Source organism: Littorina saxatilis, linkage group LG9, assembly GCF_037325665.1.
Source record: "Littorina saxatilis isolate snail1 linkage group LG9, US_GU_Lsax_2.0, whole genome shotgun sequence".
In the NCBI taxonomy this organism is placed as follows: domain Eukaryota; kingdom Metazoa; phylum Mollusca; class Gastropoda; order Littorinimorpha; family Littorinidae; genus Littorina; species Littorina saxatilis.
Window position 1 is genome coordinate 19,167,603 of NC_090253.1, and position 20,517 is coordinate 19,188,119.

Consider the following 20,517-nt stretch of genomic DNA (forward strand, 5'->3'; position numbering starts at 1 on the left):
GGTCTTGAATCATGTGAGTATTTGTGGAGTAAAGTTATTACTTGGCATTGTTATTATATCTTTGTCATTGTATCTGTTTGTCTGCGCGCGTTGACGTGTGAGTGCGCATGCATGTTGAATTCAACGCATCGGTAAGCCTACACGTGTGCACGGAAATCAATCAATCAATCAATATGAGGCTTATATCGCGCGTATTCCGTGGGTACAGTTCTAAGCGCAGGGATTTTTTTTTTATAATTTTTTATGCAATTTATATCGCACACATATTCAAGGCGCAGGGATTTATTTATTTATGCCGTGTGAGATGGAATTTTTTTACACAATACATCACGCATTCACATCGGCCAGCAGATCGCAGCCATTTCAGCGCATATCCTACTTTTCACGGCCTATTATTCCAAGTCACACGGGTATTTTGGTGGACATTTTTATCTATGCCTATACAATTTTGCCAGGAAAGACCCTTTTGTCAATCGTGGGATCTTTAACGTGCACACCCCAATGTAGTGTACACGAAGGGACCTCGGTTTTTCGTCTCATCCGAAAGACTAGCACTCGAACCCACCACCTAGGTGAGGAAAGGGGGGAGAAAATTGCTAACGCCCTGACCCAGGGTCGAACTCGCAACCTCTCGCTTCCGAGCGCAAGTGCGTTACCACTCGGCCACCCATATTCCATGCGGAAATGCGGGCTTCAGGATAACAATGGGATGAGTAAAACAACACTCGATAAAGTCACGTTGAGATAACCAGACAGCGAACAAGGAAGATTATTACGTTCAGCTTTGCAAAGCGCGTATATATATACATGTGCATAATACATTTCTAGGGAAATGTTCCTGGTCCGGGATCATGTGAGTATTATTTGTGGAGTAAAGTTATTACTTGGCATTATTCGCTGGCAAGAAATACGTTGACTTGGCTTATACATACAGCATTGTTGCAAGCAGTAGAGTACCAGATTCATCAACGTAGCCACTGACGCGGCCATACTAGCGCGAGAGGTAAGTATAATTAAACGGTAATGCTTACTAGCTCTCTCATTTTTCTCTCTCCTTCTCTCTCTCTCTCCCTCCCCCCTCTCTCTGTCTCTCTCTGTCTGTCTGTCTCTCTGTCTGTCTTTCTCTCTCTGTGTCTCACTGTCTCTCTGTCTCTGTCTGTGTCTGTGTCTGTCATCTGTCTGTCTGTCTGTCTGTCTGTCTGTCTGTCTGTCTGTCTCTCTCTCTCTCTCTCTCTCTCTCTCTCTCTCTCTCTCTCTCTCCCCCCCCTCTGGGCGAGGGCTGGTTGAATAGAAGCTTGTTTATATTGCTTATGCCACAACCCTCGTAAAATAAATTTGATTTGATTTGATTTGATTTGACTTGATCTCTGTCTCTGTCTCTGTCTGCCTGTCTGTCTGTCTGTCTGTCTGTCTGTCTGTCTCTCTCTCTCTCTCTCTCTCTCCCCCCCCCCCTTACGACCCCCTCACTTAGCATCTGTGTGTCTGTGTCCCCCCCCCCCCCCCTTATCTCTCTTCTCACATCCAGGTGCACGGAACCCCTTTGACTTTCAACCATGCCTAATTAAGGGATCTATTCATTTGAAAAATACGTTTCATTGATTTTCTTTTTTTCTTTTTTTTTTCAAACAGTAAAATTGCATAGTGACATCCCTCACCCCAACCACCCAAAAAAAAATAAAGAAAAAAAGTTCTCTTCACACGTTGTCTACCAAATGTTCTTGATTGCATTGCTTTGAAGTAGAACTCTTTTTTCCTCAGAATGTTTCACAAATAATATTCAAGGGAGGCAATTATTTTGATAAAAAAGAAGGAAACTGTACATATTCAATAAAGTATATCTTTGAAATAAGAAACTGTACAGATTATATCTTCTTTAAAAAAAAGAAGATTTAAAAAGTATGTTCTTTTAAACAAACCAAAAGTTAAAGTAGCCCCAACCATGTGTAAGTTTAACGAAACGACATCACTGAACGCATTGCAGCCTAATAAATTCAAACCTCCCAACAGACTAACCCATGGATCCCAAGGTAACGAAAGGCGTAGCCATCATCATCCTGTTCGCTCTCACCGTCGTCTTCGGATGGCTTCCGATCTGGCTCCATCATCGAGGCACACTCAGCGCCTCAGCCTCTCCACGCAGGAAGATCGTCCTGGACGTCCTCAACTGCTTCGCTGGAGGCGTCTTCCTGGGGACATGTCTTCTGCACCTCCTCGCGGAAGGCAGAGAGGAGTTTGAGGACTATAAAAAGGAGGTCGGATTAGACGTGGACTTTCCTGTCTACGAGGCCTTGGCAGCGGTGGGGTTGTTCCTCGTAGCTTTTGTGGAGAAGATCGGCTTTGCTGTGATTTCGTTCACGAGAGGAAATGGAATGGGTGATGCTCAAAGGGTGGACTCTACTACAGCGAAGGGATCGCCTGCGATTGTGTATTCAGCTCCGCGTAGTATGGGTAGTGCCAATTACGGTACTGTGCCTGAATCTAGGCACGTTGGAAACAGTGAAGAAGTTAATTCTTCATTTGTCAATGGCCGTCCGAAAACGGAAACTGAAGAGGGTGAGCGTCAGAAGCTTATTTCGGCCGTAGAGATCAGGACCCCTTCCACAGGATCGGAGGTTCGAAGGTCGGTTCAAGGTCAAGGTCAAGGTCATGCGCATGCGCACGACCTGGCGGAGCAGGAGCATCAGCATCATCATCACAGCCCGATGGCGTCTACTTCATGTGACCCGTCCAGCATCTCACAGGTTGGTTCTCTCTGTCTGATTGTCCGTTCTTCTGTCTGTCTGCCTGTCTGTCTGTGTGTTTGTCTGTCTGTCTGTCTGCCTGGTTTGCCGAATTCCTCGCTCTGAAATAGTACCAATTGTGCTTGACGAGGGCACATGTGGGGCGGTGGAATGATGCTAGCAATGATGTTAGCAATACCTATCTTTGTTACACATTCTCTAGTTGTCCTTTTGTCTGTCTTTGTATATGCCCGTCGGTTTGTGTGTCTCACTTTTTATTTTGTCTTTCGTTCGTTCGTACCTTACTAACCGGACGCAGACCGTTTGTGTCAACGGCATCAAATCTCAACTTTCAGCTCTCCAATACGGTGTCCCGCAAGGGTCCGTGCTTGGCCCCATACTTTTCGTTCTATATGCCTCCCCTGTGTCCAATGTTATCAGTCGCCATGCGTTGTCGCACGAGAGTTTCGCTGATGATACACAGCTTCATCAGTCTGCCCCCCTTGCTGAAGTTGACGATCTGGTATCTCGGACACAGGATTGCATTGCGGACCTCAGTGATTGGATGTCTTTAAACAAACTCCAGTTAAATAGTGACAAAACCGAAGTTATGCTGGCCTGTCCCAAGAAATTTCTCAATCACCCTTCTCTTCCTGCCTCTCTCACTGTCAACGAACTACCTATCTCTTTTTCTCCGTCTGTCCGCAGCCTTGGCGTCACTCTCGATCCAACTCTCTCTTTCCAAAAACACATCTCTAACATCTGCAAGTCCGCCTATCTAGAGCTGCGCAAGATTAGTTCAGTCCGTCACTACCTCACCGCTGATGCAACCAAAACGTTAGTGTGTTCTTTAGTCCTCTCAAAGATAGATTATTGCAATTCTCTTCTGGCCGGTCTCCCTAAGTACCTTTTAGATAGACTTCAAAGGATCCAAAATAACGCTGCCCGCCTGGTCTTCAAATCTTCCAAGTATGAACACGCCACACCCCTTCTTCACTCTCTACACTGGCTGCCAATCACTAAAAGGATCGAATACAAACTCTCCTCTCTTTCTTTTGCCGTCGTTTCTGGTTCTGCCCCAGAATACTTGTCAGAACTCCTCAATCTCTACACCCCCTCTCGTCAGCTTCGCTCCGCCGCCGACACTCGACTCTTCCGACTCCCCACAGTGCAAACAAAGACATGTGGCGAGAGGTCCTTCGCCTATCAAGCCCCTGTGACCTGGAATAGATTACCACTGCCTCTCAGACACACAGATTCTCTCACTACATTCAAGACAAATCTCAAAACACACCTCTTTCAGCGCAAGTGATTTCCCCTCCAGCATCTCCCCACCCACCCCATCCCGCCCCACCTCACCCCCTACCTAGCGCCTAAAATAACGTGTATATATATTTTCTGCGCTTTGTGTCAGCACTGTTTGTGTGTGTGTAAATAGTACCGTTGACACGTTTTAAGCCTACTGTGGTTCTTGTGCTTAGGCTGTGTATTGGACTGTCATTGTATGCCTGCATTATTAGTTGTCAGTAATTATTACATGTGCTGATTGTTCTCTTTGCCTGCGCGCGTATAGTATGTTGGTTATGTTTGGTCATAGTATGTTTGTTTATGTTTGGTCGTTATCTTGCCTGTGCGTGTATTGTATGTTTGGTCGCTTTCTTTGCCTGTGCATGTATAGTTTGTTGGTTATGTTTGGTCGGTTTCTTTGCCTGTGCGTGTATAGTATGCTTGTCGATGTATGTATTGTAAAGCGCTAAGAGTAGACATTTTTCTAGAATAGCGCTATAAAAGTTTGCATTATTATTATTATTATTTCTTCTTGACTATACCTCCATTGCGTCTTTCTCACTTGCCCCATCGGACCGGCACGGTTGGCCTAGTGGTAAGGCGTCCGCCCCGTGATCGGGAGGTCGTGGGTTCGAACCCCGGCCGGGTCATACCTAAGACTTTAACATTGGCAATCTAGTGGCTGCTCCGCCTGGCGTCTGGCATTATGGGGTTAGTGCTAGGACTGGTTGGTCCGGTGTCAGAATAATGTGACTGGGTGAGACATGAAGCCTGTGCTGCGACTTCTGTCTTGTGTGTGGTGCACGTTATATGTCAAAGCAGCACCGCCCTGATATGGCCCTTCGTGGTCGGCTGGGCGTTAAGCAAACAAACAAACTTTCCCCATCATCCACTTAACGCCACCTTTCCCCTCACACACTTTGGTTTAAACAGGTTTTTTTTAATTCAGTTGCATAAATACAAATACGTAATTGAAAGTTGTAATTAGAGCACAACAAGAGAAACTTATAAATGTGCTCTTAGAAACAAACGAGTAATGTGGCGGACAATATTGTAAATGCATGATATTTAAACAAATGAAAACAAGAACAACAACAACGATAACTATAGCAACAGTGGTACGGAAATCTCACACACACTTTGGTATTCTTCTCACAACCGTGTGTTGGCTGAAGCGCAAAGAGTGATCACCCGTTTTGCTACAGTATCTGTGTTTCATGTGGATGTTGGTCCTCTGCATCACTGTGCTGTAGTGTAGTTGTTGTGTTTCTGTGGTGTTTGTGTGATCCTGGAGATATTGCTCTGTGTTTCCTAGATCTCCTGTTCGCCGCGGAACGCAGACGCTTTTTTGCCTGTTTTTCGTTTTCACGTGGATCTCCTGTTCCTTGTGTTCGTGGTGTTTCCCTCAAAACCTAAACACTGTTTACCTGTGCTGTTCTTCAGTGCGCCTGGATTCCGTCTGATTCCCTTGACATATTTGTGCCTGTTTGTGCCTGTTTGTGCATGTTTACGTGGTGTTGTATTCGGGATCTCACGGAGTCATTGAAGTTAAAGTCGGTAAGCCAAGCTAGAACCTTTCTATCCTCTCTCTGACCTCATAGTCTTCCGTTTTGTGTGTGTTTGAGTGTTTGTTTTTCGTCCCCGAAGCCGTGCCCGTGTGGTCAGGCCTCACTCCTGTTGTTGTTGTTTGTTGTAGTTATTGCTTGATTTACTCATTTAGTCCCGTATTCTTTATTAGACATCCCTTTATTTCGTTTATTTTGTCATTGTTTTGTTATTTTGTTTTCTCATTTTCTGGTCTAACATGTATGTGTATATGGTTTTCCTCACGCCTATCTCCGCTTTGTAACTTGTGTTTAGGTCAGAAGAAGGGGGTGCAACGAACCCAACTCTTGTCTGTTGTTCTCTTTAGTTCCGCTCTGCTAGGCGCATGGCTGACGCGGGTCCTCTCGCGTCATCTTCTCCTCCCGGAGGGATGGTGGTTACTCAACCTGATGCTCCCGAACCAGACGCTTCTGGCAAGGGAACAAAAGGTAGTGGGTTTGGCAATCTCCCACAGAGTAGCAATCCGTTTCCGGCGCCTCCAGCACGGAGCGCAGACCCCACGGGGCGCGGCGCGAGCATGCGTAACAAAGCGAACCCCACATAAGGGGAAGAAAACAAAAACCACTGGTGCAGCGCTTCTCCTTGAAAGCAACACCCTGAACCGCGGGAGGCTGTCCTCCCTACCAAACTTTGACAAAGGATACCCGCAAGGTTATTTTGAATCCCCAATTAGCCACTCATTCTCACCCTGCAAGCGTCCACGTACTGAGAGCGTCTGCTCAGATCAGCCTCATTGTCAGTCTGACTCTACCTCAGAGACAACGGACAATGACGAGGTGTTTCACACAGCCCGCAAACGCAAAAACCTTTCGCATAAACAAAAAACAGCCGAACCGGAACTGTCGGTCAAGACTTCTGCTCAGACAAGCGAAGGCGGTAACGCCCAAACCAAAACAAACAGACGAAAGAAAACCCATCAGACTGGAAAGATAATCAAACCAGATCAAACAAAACCAGTGTTCCTCCAATTTCCATGCATCCTTGAGGACCTCAAAACAGGCCCTGCAACCTTCAGTGGCCTCTGTTTGGGAAGAAATAAGCAGATCAAACATGTCGTAGGGGAAGTCCTGCTCATTCGCCCATTACCCCAAAACAAATGGCTGATAGGCTGCCACGGCTCAAAACAACAACAACAGCTCGCAAACATGAAAACTCTAAACGGCATTCCAATTAAATGTTCCATCCCCGTCCCAACTACAGAAGGAGTGATCAAAGGTGTTGATCGGTCACACACCAACGATGACATGGTACACATGGAGTTCGTCACCGTCACAGCTGATGGGGGTCAGACTGGGTTGGTAAAGGTTGCCCGGCGCCTTACCAACAAGGATGGCTCCTCTTCATCGGCAGTAAGGCTGACCTTCCTGACGGCCGTGTTGCCTGACACAGTCCGCCTCGAGAACCAGGAGTTTCGCGTCACTCCTTTTGTGGCTCCTGTGAGGCGCTGTGTCAAGTGCAACCGGTTCGGGCATTCGAAAGACCAGTGCCGATCCAAAGCCCACGTCTGTCCCAGATGTGGGTCTAAGGACAGCCACCCTGTCAGCTCTTGTACCAACCCCAAACACTGCATTAACTGTCTCGGGGATCACTCGGCGGCATACCTTGGGTGCCCCGAGTACAAACTCAGACAACGGGCAAACAAAATCAGGGCCTGCTCTTACATTCCTTTCTCAGAAGCTTTGAGAAAAGCCAACAAGTCGCGTAAGGCGAAAATACAACATTTAGTCAAGCTGTCGAACTCACAGAATGAAACTGAACGCAATGCAATTTTTCAGCAAGACCGTATACTCGTAGCATCGTAAGTCCACCGCTCGTGGCAAAGGCAGTGAAATTGACAAGAAGAGCGGGGTAGTAGTTGCGCTGAGAAGGACAGCACGCTTTTCTGTACCTCTCTTCGTTTTAACTTTCTGAGCGTGTTTTTAATCCAAACATATCATATCTATATGTTTTTGGAATCAGGAACCGACAAGGAATAAGATGAAAGTGTTTTTAAATTGATTTCGAAAATTTAATTTTGATCATAATTTTTATATTTTTAATTTTCAGAGCTTGTTTTTAATCCAAATATAACAAAGTTATATGTTTTTGGAATCAGAAAATAATGAACAATAAGATGAACGTAAATTTGGATCGTTTTATAAAAATGTGGTTTTTTTTTTACAATTTTTAGATTTTTAATGACCAAAGTCATAAATTAATCTTTAAGCCACCAAGCTGAAATGCAATACCGAAGTCCGGCCTTCGTCGAAGATTGCTTGGCCAAAATTTCAATCAATTTTATTGAAAAATGAGGATGTGACAGTGCCGCCTCAACTTTTACAAAAAGCCGGATATGACGTCATCAAAGGTATTCATCGAAAAAAAGAAAACAATATCCGGGGATATCATTCCCAGGAACTCTCATGTCAAATTTAATAAATATCAGTCCAGGCAGGTTTCACAGTATTGTGTTCAGCAATTTACTATTTACACACTCAAATTCTACAAAATAAATGTTGGCACACAATTCAAAGGACATGTTTTTCCAACAAAGTGAGTTTGTTACAACTAAAAACAGTAATTTTTTTATAGTCCTGGTCCTTATTTATATCTAACAAGTCGCGTAAGGCGAAAATACAACATTTAGTCAAGTAGTTGTCGAACTCACAGAATGAAACTGAACGCAATGCAACGCAGCAAGACCGTATACTCGTAGCATCGTCAGTCCACCGCTCACGGCAAAGGCAGTGAAATTGACAAGAAGAGCGGGGTAGTAGTTGCGCTGAGAATGATAGCACGCTTTTCTGTACCTCTCTTCGTTTTAACTTTCTGAGCGTGTTTTTAATCCAAACATATCATATCTATATGTTTTTGGAATCAGGAACCGACAAGAAATAAGGTGAAAGTGTTTTTAAATTGATTTTGACAAATTAATTTTGATAATAATTTTTATATATTTAATTTTCAGAGCTTGTTTTTAATCCAAATATAACATACTTATATGTTTTTGGAATCAGCAAATGATGGAGAATAAGATGAACGTAAATGTGGATCGTTTTATAAAAAAAATATTTATTTTACAATTTTCAGATTTTTAATGACCAAAGTCATTAATTAATTTTGAAGCCACCAAGCTGAAATGCAATACCAAAGTCCGGGCTTCGTCGAAGATTACTTGACCAAAATTTCAACCAATTTGGTTGAAAAATGAGGGCGTGACAGTGCCGCCTCAACTTTCACGAAAAGCCGGATATGACGTCATCAAAGACATTTATCAACAAAATGAGAAAAACGTATGGGGATATCATACCCAGGAACTCTCATGTAAAATTTCATAAAGATCGGTCCAGTAGTTTAGTCTGAATCGCTCTACACACACACAGACAGACACACACACACACACACACACACACACACACACACACACACACACACACGCACATACACCACGACCCTCGTCTCGATTCCCCCCTCTACGTTAAAACATTTAGTCAAAACTTGACTAAATGTAAAAACCAGGCGCAAAGCGGCATACCCTGAAAACGCAAAAAAAGCAATACGGTCATCCTATGCATGCATATAGCTCATATAGCCAAAACCGTTGAAGATAGAAAGACATTTATTGAACAAAAAATATGCAACACATCATCTTTAACAAGTTTTGTTCTTGTATGTATATCAAAATATTGATCCTCAAATGAATGGTTTGAAAAAATACGACTTCCGGCAGACCTAGACCGTTTTGAAGGAAAAAACCGTCTTTTTTTTCAAACCATTCCATGGCCATCAATATTTTCATATACATGTAAGAACAAAACGTGTTAAGACTGGTGTTGTGCATCTAGTTTGTTCAATAAATGTCTTTCTATCTTCAATGGTTTTGGCTAGATGAGGTAACAAGAGAAGGATATGGGCATTGGAATTACGTCAACATTTCGAGCATTGTCACAAATGAAACATTTACTGCAGGGTGCTCCTGATTAACAAACCGAGCAAAACTGAAAATTATTGAAGAGAAGACATGTCTGAACAGTTTATAAAGAGACAAGTTTGCAATCATTTGTAAACACCATTATTGTATGGAGGAGTAACTGTTCCCCTACCCCCTAAGAAGGTATTTCTGTCCGTCAACCACGTGAGCGATCGCCACAAATCGAGGCATCACTCGCATTTCAGTTTGGACACACCGGCTGATTGCAAATGCACAGTACGTGTTTCGACACTGAAACGTGACGATTGAGCGTCAAAATAGTTTCTTAAAACAGTCGAAAATGGAGTTAAATGTGACTTCAACACTCAGTGGCGATCGCTAGAGTAGCGATTGTTACTAGACGGACACTAGAAAACCTCAGAAAATGTAATTACTTTGCGATTTTTTTAACTGAAAAACTGTTGCGGTCTTTTTCTGTCGAGCGCGAGCGTCAACGTAAAACAACGTGACGTCACTTCCTCCCCAAACGGTTAGTTTTTGAATGAAAAGAAAAATGTGGCGATCGCTACATTGTTTAGACGGATTGGATCGCAACTTTGAAACTCGGGTCACCGTGCGTCGATCAAGGGCAAATTGACCTCGGCAACATAATAACTCACTTCAAGGGTGCACAAACTTGTATTTACAGTATACAAAATTAGGTAAACTTGTGTTTTTGTCCTGTGAAATCACAATTAGTTTCGATGCTCTTGATATCGCTATGCCGACGGACAGATCCCAATCCCCATAAAAAATTTTTTGCGGAGCTAGTATAAGTTAGAATTTGTGTTATGGATATCGATTGTTGTTGAAAAACAATCATTTCAATGTGTTCTGGCACTCTCAACCACCACAGCATTGATACTTGTGCATGTGTGTGTTGGAATTTAGTTCTTTGTTTAGTGATGCTGTGGCAAAAGTAAATTCATCCGTCCGTATTTTGACGATCGCCACCATTCACACGCACATAAATAAACACATTATCAAAAATTTCAACTTTTATTTTCAAAAAAGTATTTAAACAACAACTAGTTTGCATGTTAATACAACAAATACAGCAGATTCTTACAGATATGGATTTAAAAGACTAAGCAAATCTGAGACTATCAAAATGGCCTAATACCATGAAACCTGCCTCCAGTAGTTTGGTCTGAATCGCTCTACACACACGCACACGCACACACAGACAGACAGACAGACACACACACATACACCACGACCCTCGTCTCGATTCCCCCTCTATGTTAAAACATTTAGTCAAAACTTGACTAAATGTAAAAACGAACTTCTCACAGAAAATGAAACTAAACTGATGGCCAAGCATGCCGAAACTGACCTTGCTATGATACATGATGACTTTTACAGAAGAGAAGAGTCCCTCAAACCCACATTTGCATTCATTGCAAACCCCAAATCACTAGGGGAAGCAGTGAACAAACAGGATTCTCATCCAAGACCAGCTCCTAGACGTCGCCTTTCATATAAATCCACTGTTACCACCAAACAAACACAGGCTCTACCTGACGAACAGCCGCAGGCTCTCCACAAAAAAATCACTAAAGACAAAGCAGAACTCCTAAAACAAAAGGCGTGCCTTACAGCCGCAAAACACAAACTAGCTCAAAAGCAAGAAGATGAAATTGCACAGAAGGTGCTGACAAAAATTGAAGCCAGCATTGGCCAGCAAATCTCCCTGGCCATTGAACAGGACAAAATGAAAAGAAACCAAGCAGAGCTGGAACTGGCCACTCTTGCTATGGAAAAAATCCGCACTAGACAGGAAAGTCCTGAAAGAGAAGACCAGGGGCTGCATTGTTTTCTGGGGCAAATAATGACTGTAATTGTCGATGCCCAGTTCAAACAAAACCCTGGTTACCTCCTGGAATGCATGTCCAAGGTATACAAAAACATAACCGGCAAGAATGTGACTCACAACCAAGCCCCGCTCTCCTCACACTCACCACACTAGGTGTCAGAGATCTTACAGAGACTGAAATAGTTGGCCTTGGCAAGGCAATGCAAAATTTATAATGGATATGTTCAAAGTGAAAACACAGACATACATCATGTGTCTCTTGTGATTCTTCTGTTTCTTGTTTTCCCCATGGCTAACTCAACGAGTAGAGCAGCACAAAATCCACATTCTCCAAAACTATATCATTACCTCTGATCCCTGTGTGTGAGGGGATGTACATAAGGGTCAGTTCTGTTCCAGAGGCAATGATCTGGTTGACAGAGCAGCAAAAGAGTCTGTCACAGATCAAGCAGAATTTCATGACCTCAAATTAACAAAGACGGAAGCAAAACACAAAATGGCCAAAGTTGCCTGGCGTCACTGGGAAACAGAATTAGAAACAGAAGGCGATGCCCATGGTTGGCTTATTCTGCCCCGACAAACAAAACAAAACAGGCATACACTCCCCACCCCCCTCCGTAAAATACTCTGCAGAATTCGCACGGTTGGATGCGCTCACAAGTTCTTTCCCCGTCTCTGTGAACGTGGAAAGCTAATATCTTTTTTACACCTCTTTGACCGCTGCCAATTACTCCAACAAGATTTCCGCAACCTACACACCCTTGTCAACGAACACAAACTGAAACCCCATGAGTTTTTAGATAAACATTGCACGCTTCAATGGAAGCCAGCATACACCCTGTGTCTCTCAATACATAAGGCTGAAATAGGACATCTGTTTTGAAAACTTCATACCCTCTCCTCCTTCCCACCCCTGAACCCTCTCTCCCACCGACCCTCCCCCCTCCCACGCCCAACAACCAAAGCGCCTACAACACCTATCATATAGCTCTATTCAAACAAGGCTAAATCACTAAATCACAAACACCGCCCTCCTACCTGAACTTAAGTTCCCCATTCTGATATATTATTTTAGCAAGTTATATTTAATATTCTTATTTGGCTAATAATTCTTTTTATGTGTCTAGTTACGTATTTATTTACTTATTCAGCCAGTTCTTTATTACATTATTTTGGCATTATCCAAAGGTCTGAAAAATATTTTACATAAATAAAAAGCAAAATAAGCCTACAAAACCGCTCCACTCCAACTATATTTCGCGTACACTATGGCAACAACCCCAACAAAATCTTTACTTCCATCCCCATTTTGAAATATCGCAACAACAGACTTCCAAATCTATAACACGATCATATGTGTTCTCTGTTTGCATGTCTGTCCAGTGTCCTGTCCCCCCATAAAGCATATCAACTCTACCTGTCCCAAAATAGGCCAATTGGTTCAAAGAGAACGTTAAAACTAATTATCATCAACAACCTTGGTCAACTCTGACACATTTACGACTTAAGATAACTTCTTGTAGCATGCTGCTGGACTTAACTTAGGTTACAATCGCTACACACATTTCGGTGTTATGAGCTCTTTTTTCTGCCCTTTGCCCTTTCCTTCCACACTTTTTTTTGGACGGACCGGCTGTGCATGTGTTGGTATCGTATATGTTTAACACGTTTACATCAAACTATTCTTACACACAAAAAGTCATGTAGTAGATGCGAGCCCTTCTCGTTCTCGTGGTCCTCCTCAGCCCTTTTTCTGCCCTTTGCCCTTTCCTTCCACACTTTCTTTTGGACGGACTTGCAGTGCATGTGTTGGTACCGTATATGTTTAACCCAGTTCACATTCAACTATTCATACACATTTGTGACCCTCCACCACGGAATGAGTCGCATGTCACCTTTGCATGATTTTCATATTTTTACATTTTCATGCTCTATCCAGTGGTGAAAACCGTTTTAGAAAAGAGCGAAAACTGTTTGAGTTATAAGCCTGTAGGGTCACATATGTCTGTGATGAAAGCTCTTCTACTGCTCGTGGCCATATCCTTCCACATTGTTTTCGACGGACTGACAGTGCATGTGTTGGTATCGTATATATGTTTAATCCAATTTACATTCGAAAATTCCTACACAGATGTCGGTGATGCGAGCCCTTCTGCTGCTTGTGGCTCTATCTTTTCACACTATCTTCGACGGCCTAGCCGTAGGCCTGCAGGAAACTGATGCTGACGTATGGGGGGTGAGTGTGTGATAAATAATGTCTGTTGATAAAAACTCAACAAAGCAATAAAAAAGATAGAAAAGTAAATGTAATTAAAATTAATAAAAACATATCTACAGAGAGAGACTGACAAGTCAACAAAACACAAAGACAAAAGTAAATAAACAAATAAATAAATAAATAAATAAAATAAAACAGGTAAACACCGAAAGGAAGAAAGAGAGAGAGAGAGAGAGAGAGAGAGAGAGAGAGAGAGAGAGAGAGAGAGAGAGAGAACTCAGGAACTCAGGAACTCAGGAAATTTAATGCGAGGCCACCGGCATATACGCATGGGGGTTTACAAAAGACACAGGAAGAAATAGGAATAAAAATCCACAACAAAATTTCATGGTTGTACAGGAACAAGAAAAATATATATCGTGGCACGAAAATTTACAAATTTTGTCTCAAAGTATCAGTCATAGCAACAATTGCCTGTTTGAAATTTCTTCATCACGTGTTTTCATGGCATAATAACAATACATGGCTACAGCTCTATTAATGTATATACTCTCATTTTGTAGCAGAAAAATCAAGGGTGGTACATGTACATTGTCAGTGAAATATTTCAAAATATATTTTACACGTAGATCCTGGTATTTTGGGCAATGTAGCAGAAAATGTATTTCGTTTTCCACAGCAGGACAAAACGGGCACGTGTTTGGTACAGCACTATAGCGTTTGTTTCCATTCAGGTCAATAATACCTAGGCGTAGTTTGACAAAAATGTTTCTAAATTTAGTAAGTGTGATATCTGTTAGGTATTTTTCCGGCTGCAATAAAGACTTGAACGAACTATACGTTGAAAATCTATCACTTTCCATTATCTTACCAAACCATTCCTGCTTATAGCAGTCAATCAAACGCTGTCTAAACGCACGCAGAAAAGCTTTTTCATGAACAACACCACCATTCAGCCATACAAAGGAAAACCCACACATATCCAAACAAGAGAGAGAGAGAGAGAGAGAGAGAGAGAGATCTTAAGAATCAAAATCTGCGAATGAATACGAAAAGTTGCTCTGCACAGGAAGCAATCAGCTAGGCTGGTGATCTTTTGGGTGTGTGTCCAGGTGGAAGAATGCTCTTATTGGGTGAAAATTAAAGCCCGGAAAGATCACTTACACGGAGAAGAAGATATTGTTAAAAGCCCGTATTCCTGCTGTGTCTGTGTATTGCTCCGATCGAGTCTAGATATCTCGACAGTCTGTTTTTGTGTGTGAGTGTGTGTGTGTGGTTGTAAAGTCCTTTTAATTTCATGAGTGTTTTTTTCAGGTCTTACTGGCAATCTCCATTCATAAATCCTTGGTGGCGTTCTGTCTGGGACTGGAGCTTGCCGCCTCTTCCCCTCGCAACGCTAAACGACCCTGGGTGTTCATGTTCCTCTTCGCCTTCATCTCACCAATCGGCATCGGCATCGGCATGGGCGTCACTTCCGGTCACGTGGACGAGCGTGCGCAGTTGCTTGCGTCGAGCGTTCTGCAGGCGTTGGCGACCGGGACGTTTCTGTACGTCACGTTCTTTGAGATTCTGGGCCAGCAGTTCGCTCACAGTCACGACAGCGGCATGAAAACGTGGGTGGTGATGCTGAAATTGTTCGTGGCTGTCGTGGGGTTCGCCTGCATGGCTGGTGTGAAACTTCTGGACACGGATTGAGATCTGCATACACTGTTTCGAAGTGTCATCTCGATCCGATCAGTGTCTCTTCAAACAGGCAGGAGAAGGGTTAAGGTTGTTGTGTAGAATGTAAGCGAGCACGAATAAAAACAAATGGTCATGCTTATGCTACTTTAAGCAGTTCTTTCTGAAAGTTTCCGCGTCTGTCGTGGGTTTTGTCAGCATGCATTATGTGAAACTGCTGGACACGGATATTGAGATAGAGGTGATTGCAATTTCGAAGTGTCCTCGCACTTGTGCCCCAGTGACGCATGGAACTTGAAACTGAACTGAAATAAGTATCTGAATATAATATGAACAACGGGGAGATCAGGTTCTTTACTTTTCCGTGTTGATTTAAGACACTCCGGTGCTTGTGGCGTCGCAACTGTCTTGTTTTGCATCAGTGATTTTTATGTCCTACGTCCAACTGGCATGATTGTAAAAGTGAGGGGGTATGGTAAAAGCAAGTGGCATTTACATGTATGATAAAGTTTGCAATTATTTCGATTTTTCTAAATTTTCGGGTTCGATTTTGCAGGATATTGCCAAAGAGAAAAGCAAATGAGGGTAGACGTTAGTACTACGAGCGTCATTTTTTCTCGGCGAAAGACTCGTCTGGTTTCCTAACAGTTTATCTGCTTCTAATTTTGATTTAATTACTGTGATTATTTGGACATTAGTGTAAGAATATGAACATGTTTCTTATGCCTCGGCATTCAACTGTATGGGAATGTTTTATTCTCTTTGAAACCTATTGATATTACATGTTTAAAATTGTATTTCATTAATTTATATAAGTGTTTAGTTTCTCTTTTATCAAGGAAATATTATCCTCGTGTACAAATTTAAAACACAGTGTGTACAATTACAGATAAATCAAATGATCTTGCTGTAAAGTGGGAAGTTCCGCTTTTTAAACCGTGTGTATTGTATGATATTGTTTTTGAGAGTGGGCGTTTGGAAGATTATCTATCAAACAAGTGGTCATTTTGAGCTATTATTTCCTTTCAAAACACATTTTGCTCACTCACGATACACTTTTTCAAATCAGTATATTAAAGTATGTGATATAGCCTATTGTTCAAACCGAAATAATTATTTCTGCTAGGGTTAACAAAACAAGGATAATACCGTTTTGAGGAACTGTTTTACATGTTATTTTCCATTCCTCATACTCAACTTAGAGAAAAAATGAACTATAGAAACAACAATTTCTGTAATCTTGTTGCATTTTATAAGTGCGACATTCGCACGAATTCCGTGTTCACGAGAAACGCATGTGTATTGCTTGGTTTATAATCTGGCTTTGCAATGGTATGGTAATGTGAACACGATTGAAACGGCCACAATTAAACTCCATTAGTAAAATCACGAAGAGTTGCCATTTCAAATGTTACGAAGCTACTTGGAACACACACAAAAACACCCACAGAAATAAACAATAAAATAAAGAACAAGAAAAAAGAATGTAAAGTAAGAAAGCAAGTAAGAAAGGATGAGAGAGAGAGAGAAAGAGAGAGAGAGAGAGAGAGAGAGAGAGAGAGAGAGAGAGAGAGAGAGAGAGAGAGAGAGAGAGAGAGGAAAGAAAGGGAGAGCAGAAGGAGGAAATACATGAATACATGCACGCACACACATAGACAGATCGACCGATCGATTAATCGAAACACACACACACACACACACACACACACACACACACACTATGCTGTTTAATGTTTTTAATGCAAGACAGAAACAGAAGTAAAATCGAAGCGCGAGTATGAAGGCTATAGATAAGTTGGCTGCTGGTTGCTCTTGACGATGCATGGGTAGGGACTGTATAAATTATACTATAGTCACGTCCAGTACATTTTTCAACGAGAAAATCTTCAGGGGGAAAGTATTGGATAGGAAAGTCTTAAGCAGGAAAGTGTTTCAACAACAACAACAGTATTGAAAAGTACAATATACCACAAGAAATTCTTTGAAAGAAAATTTTTTAACAGTAAAGTGTTCCACAACAGGAAAGTCGTCAACAGGAAAGTGTTCAAAAGGAAATTCTTAAACAGGGAAGTTTTTGTTACGTACTTCTGCCTGTGTTAGTGTCCACTCATACATAATGTAGTGTTGTGTGTTGCTTTAATTATGTTTGTTCGTTTTTCTGCTGTTGTCAGTGTTAGTAGGTTTTTGTTTCTCTGTTGCTGTTTTCGTTATCTTTATCCGTTTGTCTGATGTTATGGTTGGTCTGTTTTTGTTTGTCTGATGTTATGGTTGGTCTGTTTTTGTTTGTTTGTTTGGCTGTGTGGTATACGTAACACACAGACACGGGTGCGTCCATAAGAGTACCTTTACAAAAAGCAATTTATGCGCTATATAAAAAAAGAAGTTCAGCAGTCGCAATATCCATATCGTTCAGCAGCAAGTTACAATTCAGCAGTTGAAATATGCCTGTCAAGTTTTCCAAACATTGTCGCTGATGCGCGTGAACAATGTAAACGTTTTTGCCTCTCGAGTTAGCATGGCAAGAAAGTGAACAACAGTCATCGTATTAAAAAAGACACAACTTTGACAGTGCAACCATTTTCTTTTTTTCTTTTTAGATGCAAACATTGCAGGATTTTGTCTCTTCTGTCCATTATTGAATTCGATCCCGAGGTTTAAACTGGGTCGGTTTTGGGGGCACCCTCATTTGAGTAGCTGTCACGTAGCCCCAATGTATAAATCATCAATCTGCAAAGTATGCCGAGCGCCTTTTATGGCAAACAAAGTTATAATTAATTGACAAGGATATGTAGTTTTTCTTTTAGTTGAGGTACAAACATGGGGTGCAATAATATTTGTAGGCCAAGTTAAGTTTCCAAGAGAGTTACCGTTCAGCAGTTGCAATATTGATATAACTCGAAAGAAAGCCCGAGTTCAGTAATCGTACAATTTATTATAGTTGAGAGGAAAGTAACAGTGTTCATAAAGGTCAGACGGAAGTCAGACTCTAGCAGTCGCAGCGGTAGAACCTGATGCAGAAGAATGTCGCAGATCAGTGGTTGCAGTACACGCATCGCTCAGAGTGCGGCAGATCAGAAGTCGCAGCCCTCGAACCTGATTCAGAAGGCTCCCCTAGATCAGTGGTCTCAGTATACATCGGGTTGACAAAAGTGTTGCCACTCTTGCAGCTGTCGCAGTACATACATGGGCCGTCAGAATGTCGCAGTTCCGAGAGCTCGCAGGTGGCCTGCGACACGGCGTTGTCTTGCATTCTGTTTGCGAATTCCATGGGCGAGGTACTGGGGGCAGGAAAAGAGTCTGGGTGCAGGAACACTTGCGGTTTTGCTCCCTCGAACAAATTCAGAGTGGATGAAGTCCTGAAATTCGAGATTTGGGGATAGTTAAAAAATGCAGAGCGAAAAATAACGATGGACATCAAAACCAAATGAGGCCAGACCATTACTGACAAACAACAAAGGGGAATAATCATTCTGAACTTATAGATAAACAGTAAGTGAGAGAAGTATACGAAACCAATCCCCTGGCCACTTAAGAATAAAGAAGCATTTACTGATCGAGCGACTTTCATCATCAAAGAACAATGGAAAACCTGTGTAAAACCAGGAACTGGCGTGCAAACACAACTGTCCATGAGGCGATGGTGTATGGACGCATATATATATATAATCGTGCAAGCCCCATCCCGCCCCTGCTTCAACTTACCGCCTTCACCCAACCCACTACTTTCCCCTTAAAGCCTCATATTAATTGGGTGAACTTGAAGTCAAATTCGTGAAGTCTACTTTACGAAGCTCGCTGCACTAAGTTTTGGCACTACTGGTTTTTGTTTTTTTAGTAAAACGACTTCGCAAAGTCTTTGCAAGGTCAACTTCGGACTCAAGGGGCAACTGCTAGGTCGATTTTGGGCAAAAATTAAGGTTATCTTTACTCAATGTCTGTGCTCTTTAGAAAGCTAAACCATTCGTCTTTCTGAAATTCTTTGGTTTTGTGCCAGTGACCAGTCATTCATTGGCCCACTCATCCTCCATCAAACATCAACTGTAACTCACTCTGAATAATCCTTGTCAGGCAGAGAACGACAGCGTTTTCTGATGCAGTACACGGCGACAACGACGATGAGCGCGGCAGCGGCGAAGGCCAAGATGCTGGCAGCTATGGTGAAGTCACAACGGTAGCCCCCCACCAGGTCCAGGCAGTGACCAAGGAAGAAACAGGGGTTTGTGGCACACTCGTTCGTGTCCACCTCGCACCACTCACCTAAAAACAAAGAAGAAATTATTCTTTTCGTTCAATTGTAGATCTACAGAAAGAAACAGGGGATTGTGGCACACTTTTCCGTCCACCTTCGCACCACTCATCTAAAAACAGGAAAACATTCCAAAAATGGTAATTTTGAGCTATTTTTTTCATTTAAAAACACATTTCTTTAACTCACGATGCACTTCTTCAAAGTGAAGTATTTATTAAATATATGCGAGATATTGTTCAAACCGAAATGATTATCACTGCTAGGTTTAACAACACGAGGATAATACCGCTTTGAGGAACTGTTTTTACTTGTTATTTTACTTTCTTCATACTCAACTTAAGGCCAGAAATGGCACGACATTTTGGTCTTAACATTTTTGTGTTCTCAGCAATTTTAGGTACTTTGAATACCCTAGAATCATTGTGCGATGTAAATTTGTCATAGTCAACCTCTTATTTTCCTCCAATAGACAAAACCCAGAAATAACTCTGTCGGGATTTTCACGGCCGTGGAAGAGTAACGCCCCTTCGAAAATGTGAGGCAAACAATCACCACTGACATGTGTACTCAAGCGATCATGCCGTGGCTTCACGACGAAAAGGAAGTTCCGATGAGCATATTGTTGACAGAAAAGAACATCATAGCAAGCTGACACATCAAAACATGCACATCGGAGCTCCTTCGTGCTATGGTCGCTTAAGTCCAAAAAAAGCAAGAGTACACAATTTCAGATTTTCTCTTTCCTTATTTCTTTCTGTATGTCTTTCTGTCTTTTTAATTTTTTTAATTGAGTCATTAAGTAGTATATTTTTTCTGTGTGACTGTAACTACTACTCTCACCTTCATAGCCGACGTGACAGTGACATCGGTAGGTGTCAAAGGAGGACGCTCTGTTGGGGTTGTTGCACGTGTCACCCGGAGTGGTGGCCTCGCAGCTTCCCTTGTCACAGGGGTTGATCAGCACGTGCACTCCTACGGTCAAGGGCAAGCTGT

The 20,517-nt window shown here is 42.3% G+C and overlaps 2 protein-coding genes across 3 annotated transcripts in view; one reads left to right on the forward strand and one right to left on the reverse strand.

Moving 5' to 3' along the window:
* The first annotated feature begins 333 nt into the window (after positions 1-333).
* LOC138975528 (zinc transporter ZIP1-like) lies at positions 334-17,272 on the forward strand. Its single transcript, XM_070348236.1, has 4 exons — positions 334-1,003; positions 2,008-2,741; positions 13,509-13,613; positions 14,910-17,272. Exons 2-4 carry the CDS (start codon positions 2,016-2,018, stop codon positions 15,288-15,290), a joined length of 1,212 nt encoding a protein of 403 aa, XP_070204337.1. The 5' UTR covers positions 334-1,003; positions 2,008-2,015; the 3' UTR covers positions 15,291-17,272.
* The window catches only part of LOC138975527 (uncharacterized), a 76,539-nt gene continuing 73,018 nt past the window's right edge, over positions 16,997-20,517 (reverse strand). For both annotated transcript variants that reach the window (XM_070348233.1, XM_070348234.1), the window contains 3 exons: positions 20,365-20,517; positions 19,325-19,532; positions 16,997-18,631 (listed from right to left, as the gene is read on the reverse strand). The exon at positions 20,365-20,517 is cut by the window's right edge and continues 501 nt beyond it. In XM_070348233.1, the coding sequence (XP_070204334.1) occupies positions 18,307-18,631; positions 19,325-19,532; positions 20,365-20,517 (686 nt within the window). In that variant the 3' untranslated portion in view covers positions 16,997-18,306. The remainder of the gene's footprint in view (positions 18,632-19,324; positions 19,533-20,364) is intronic.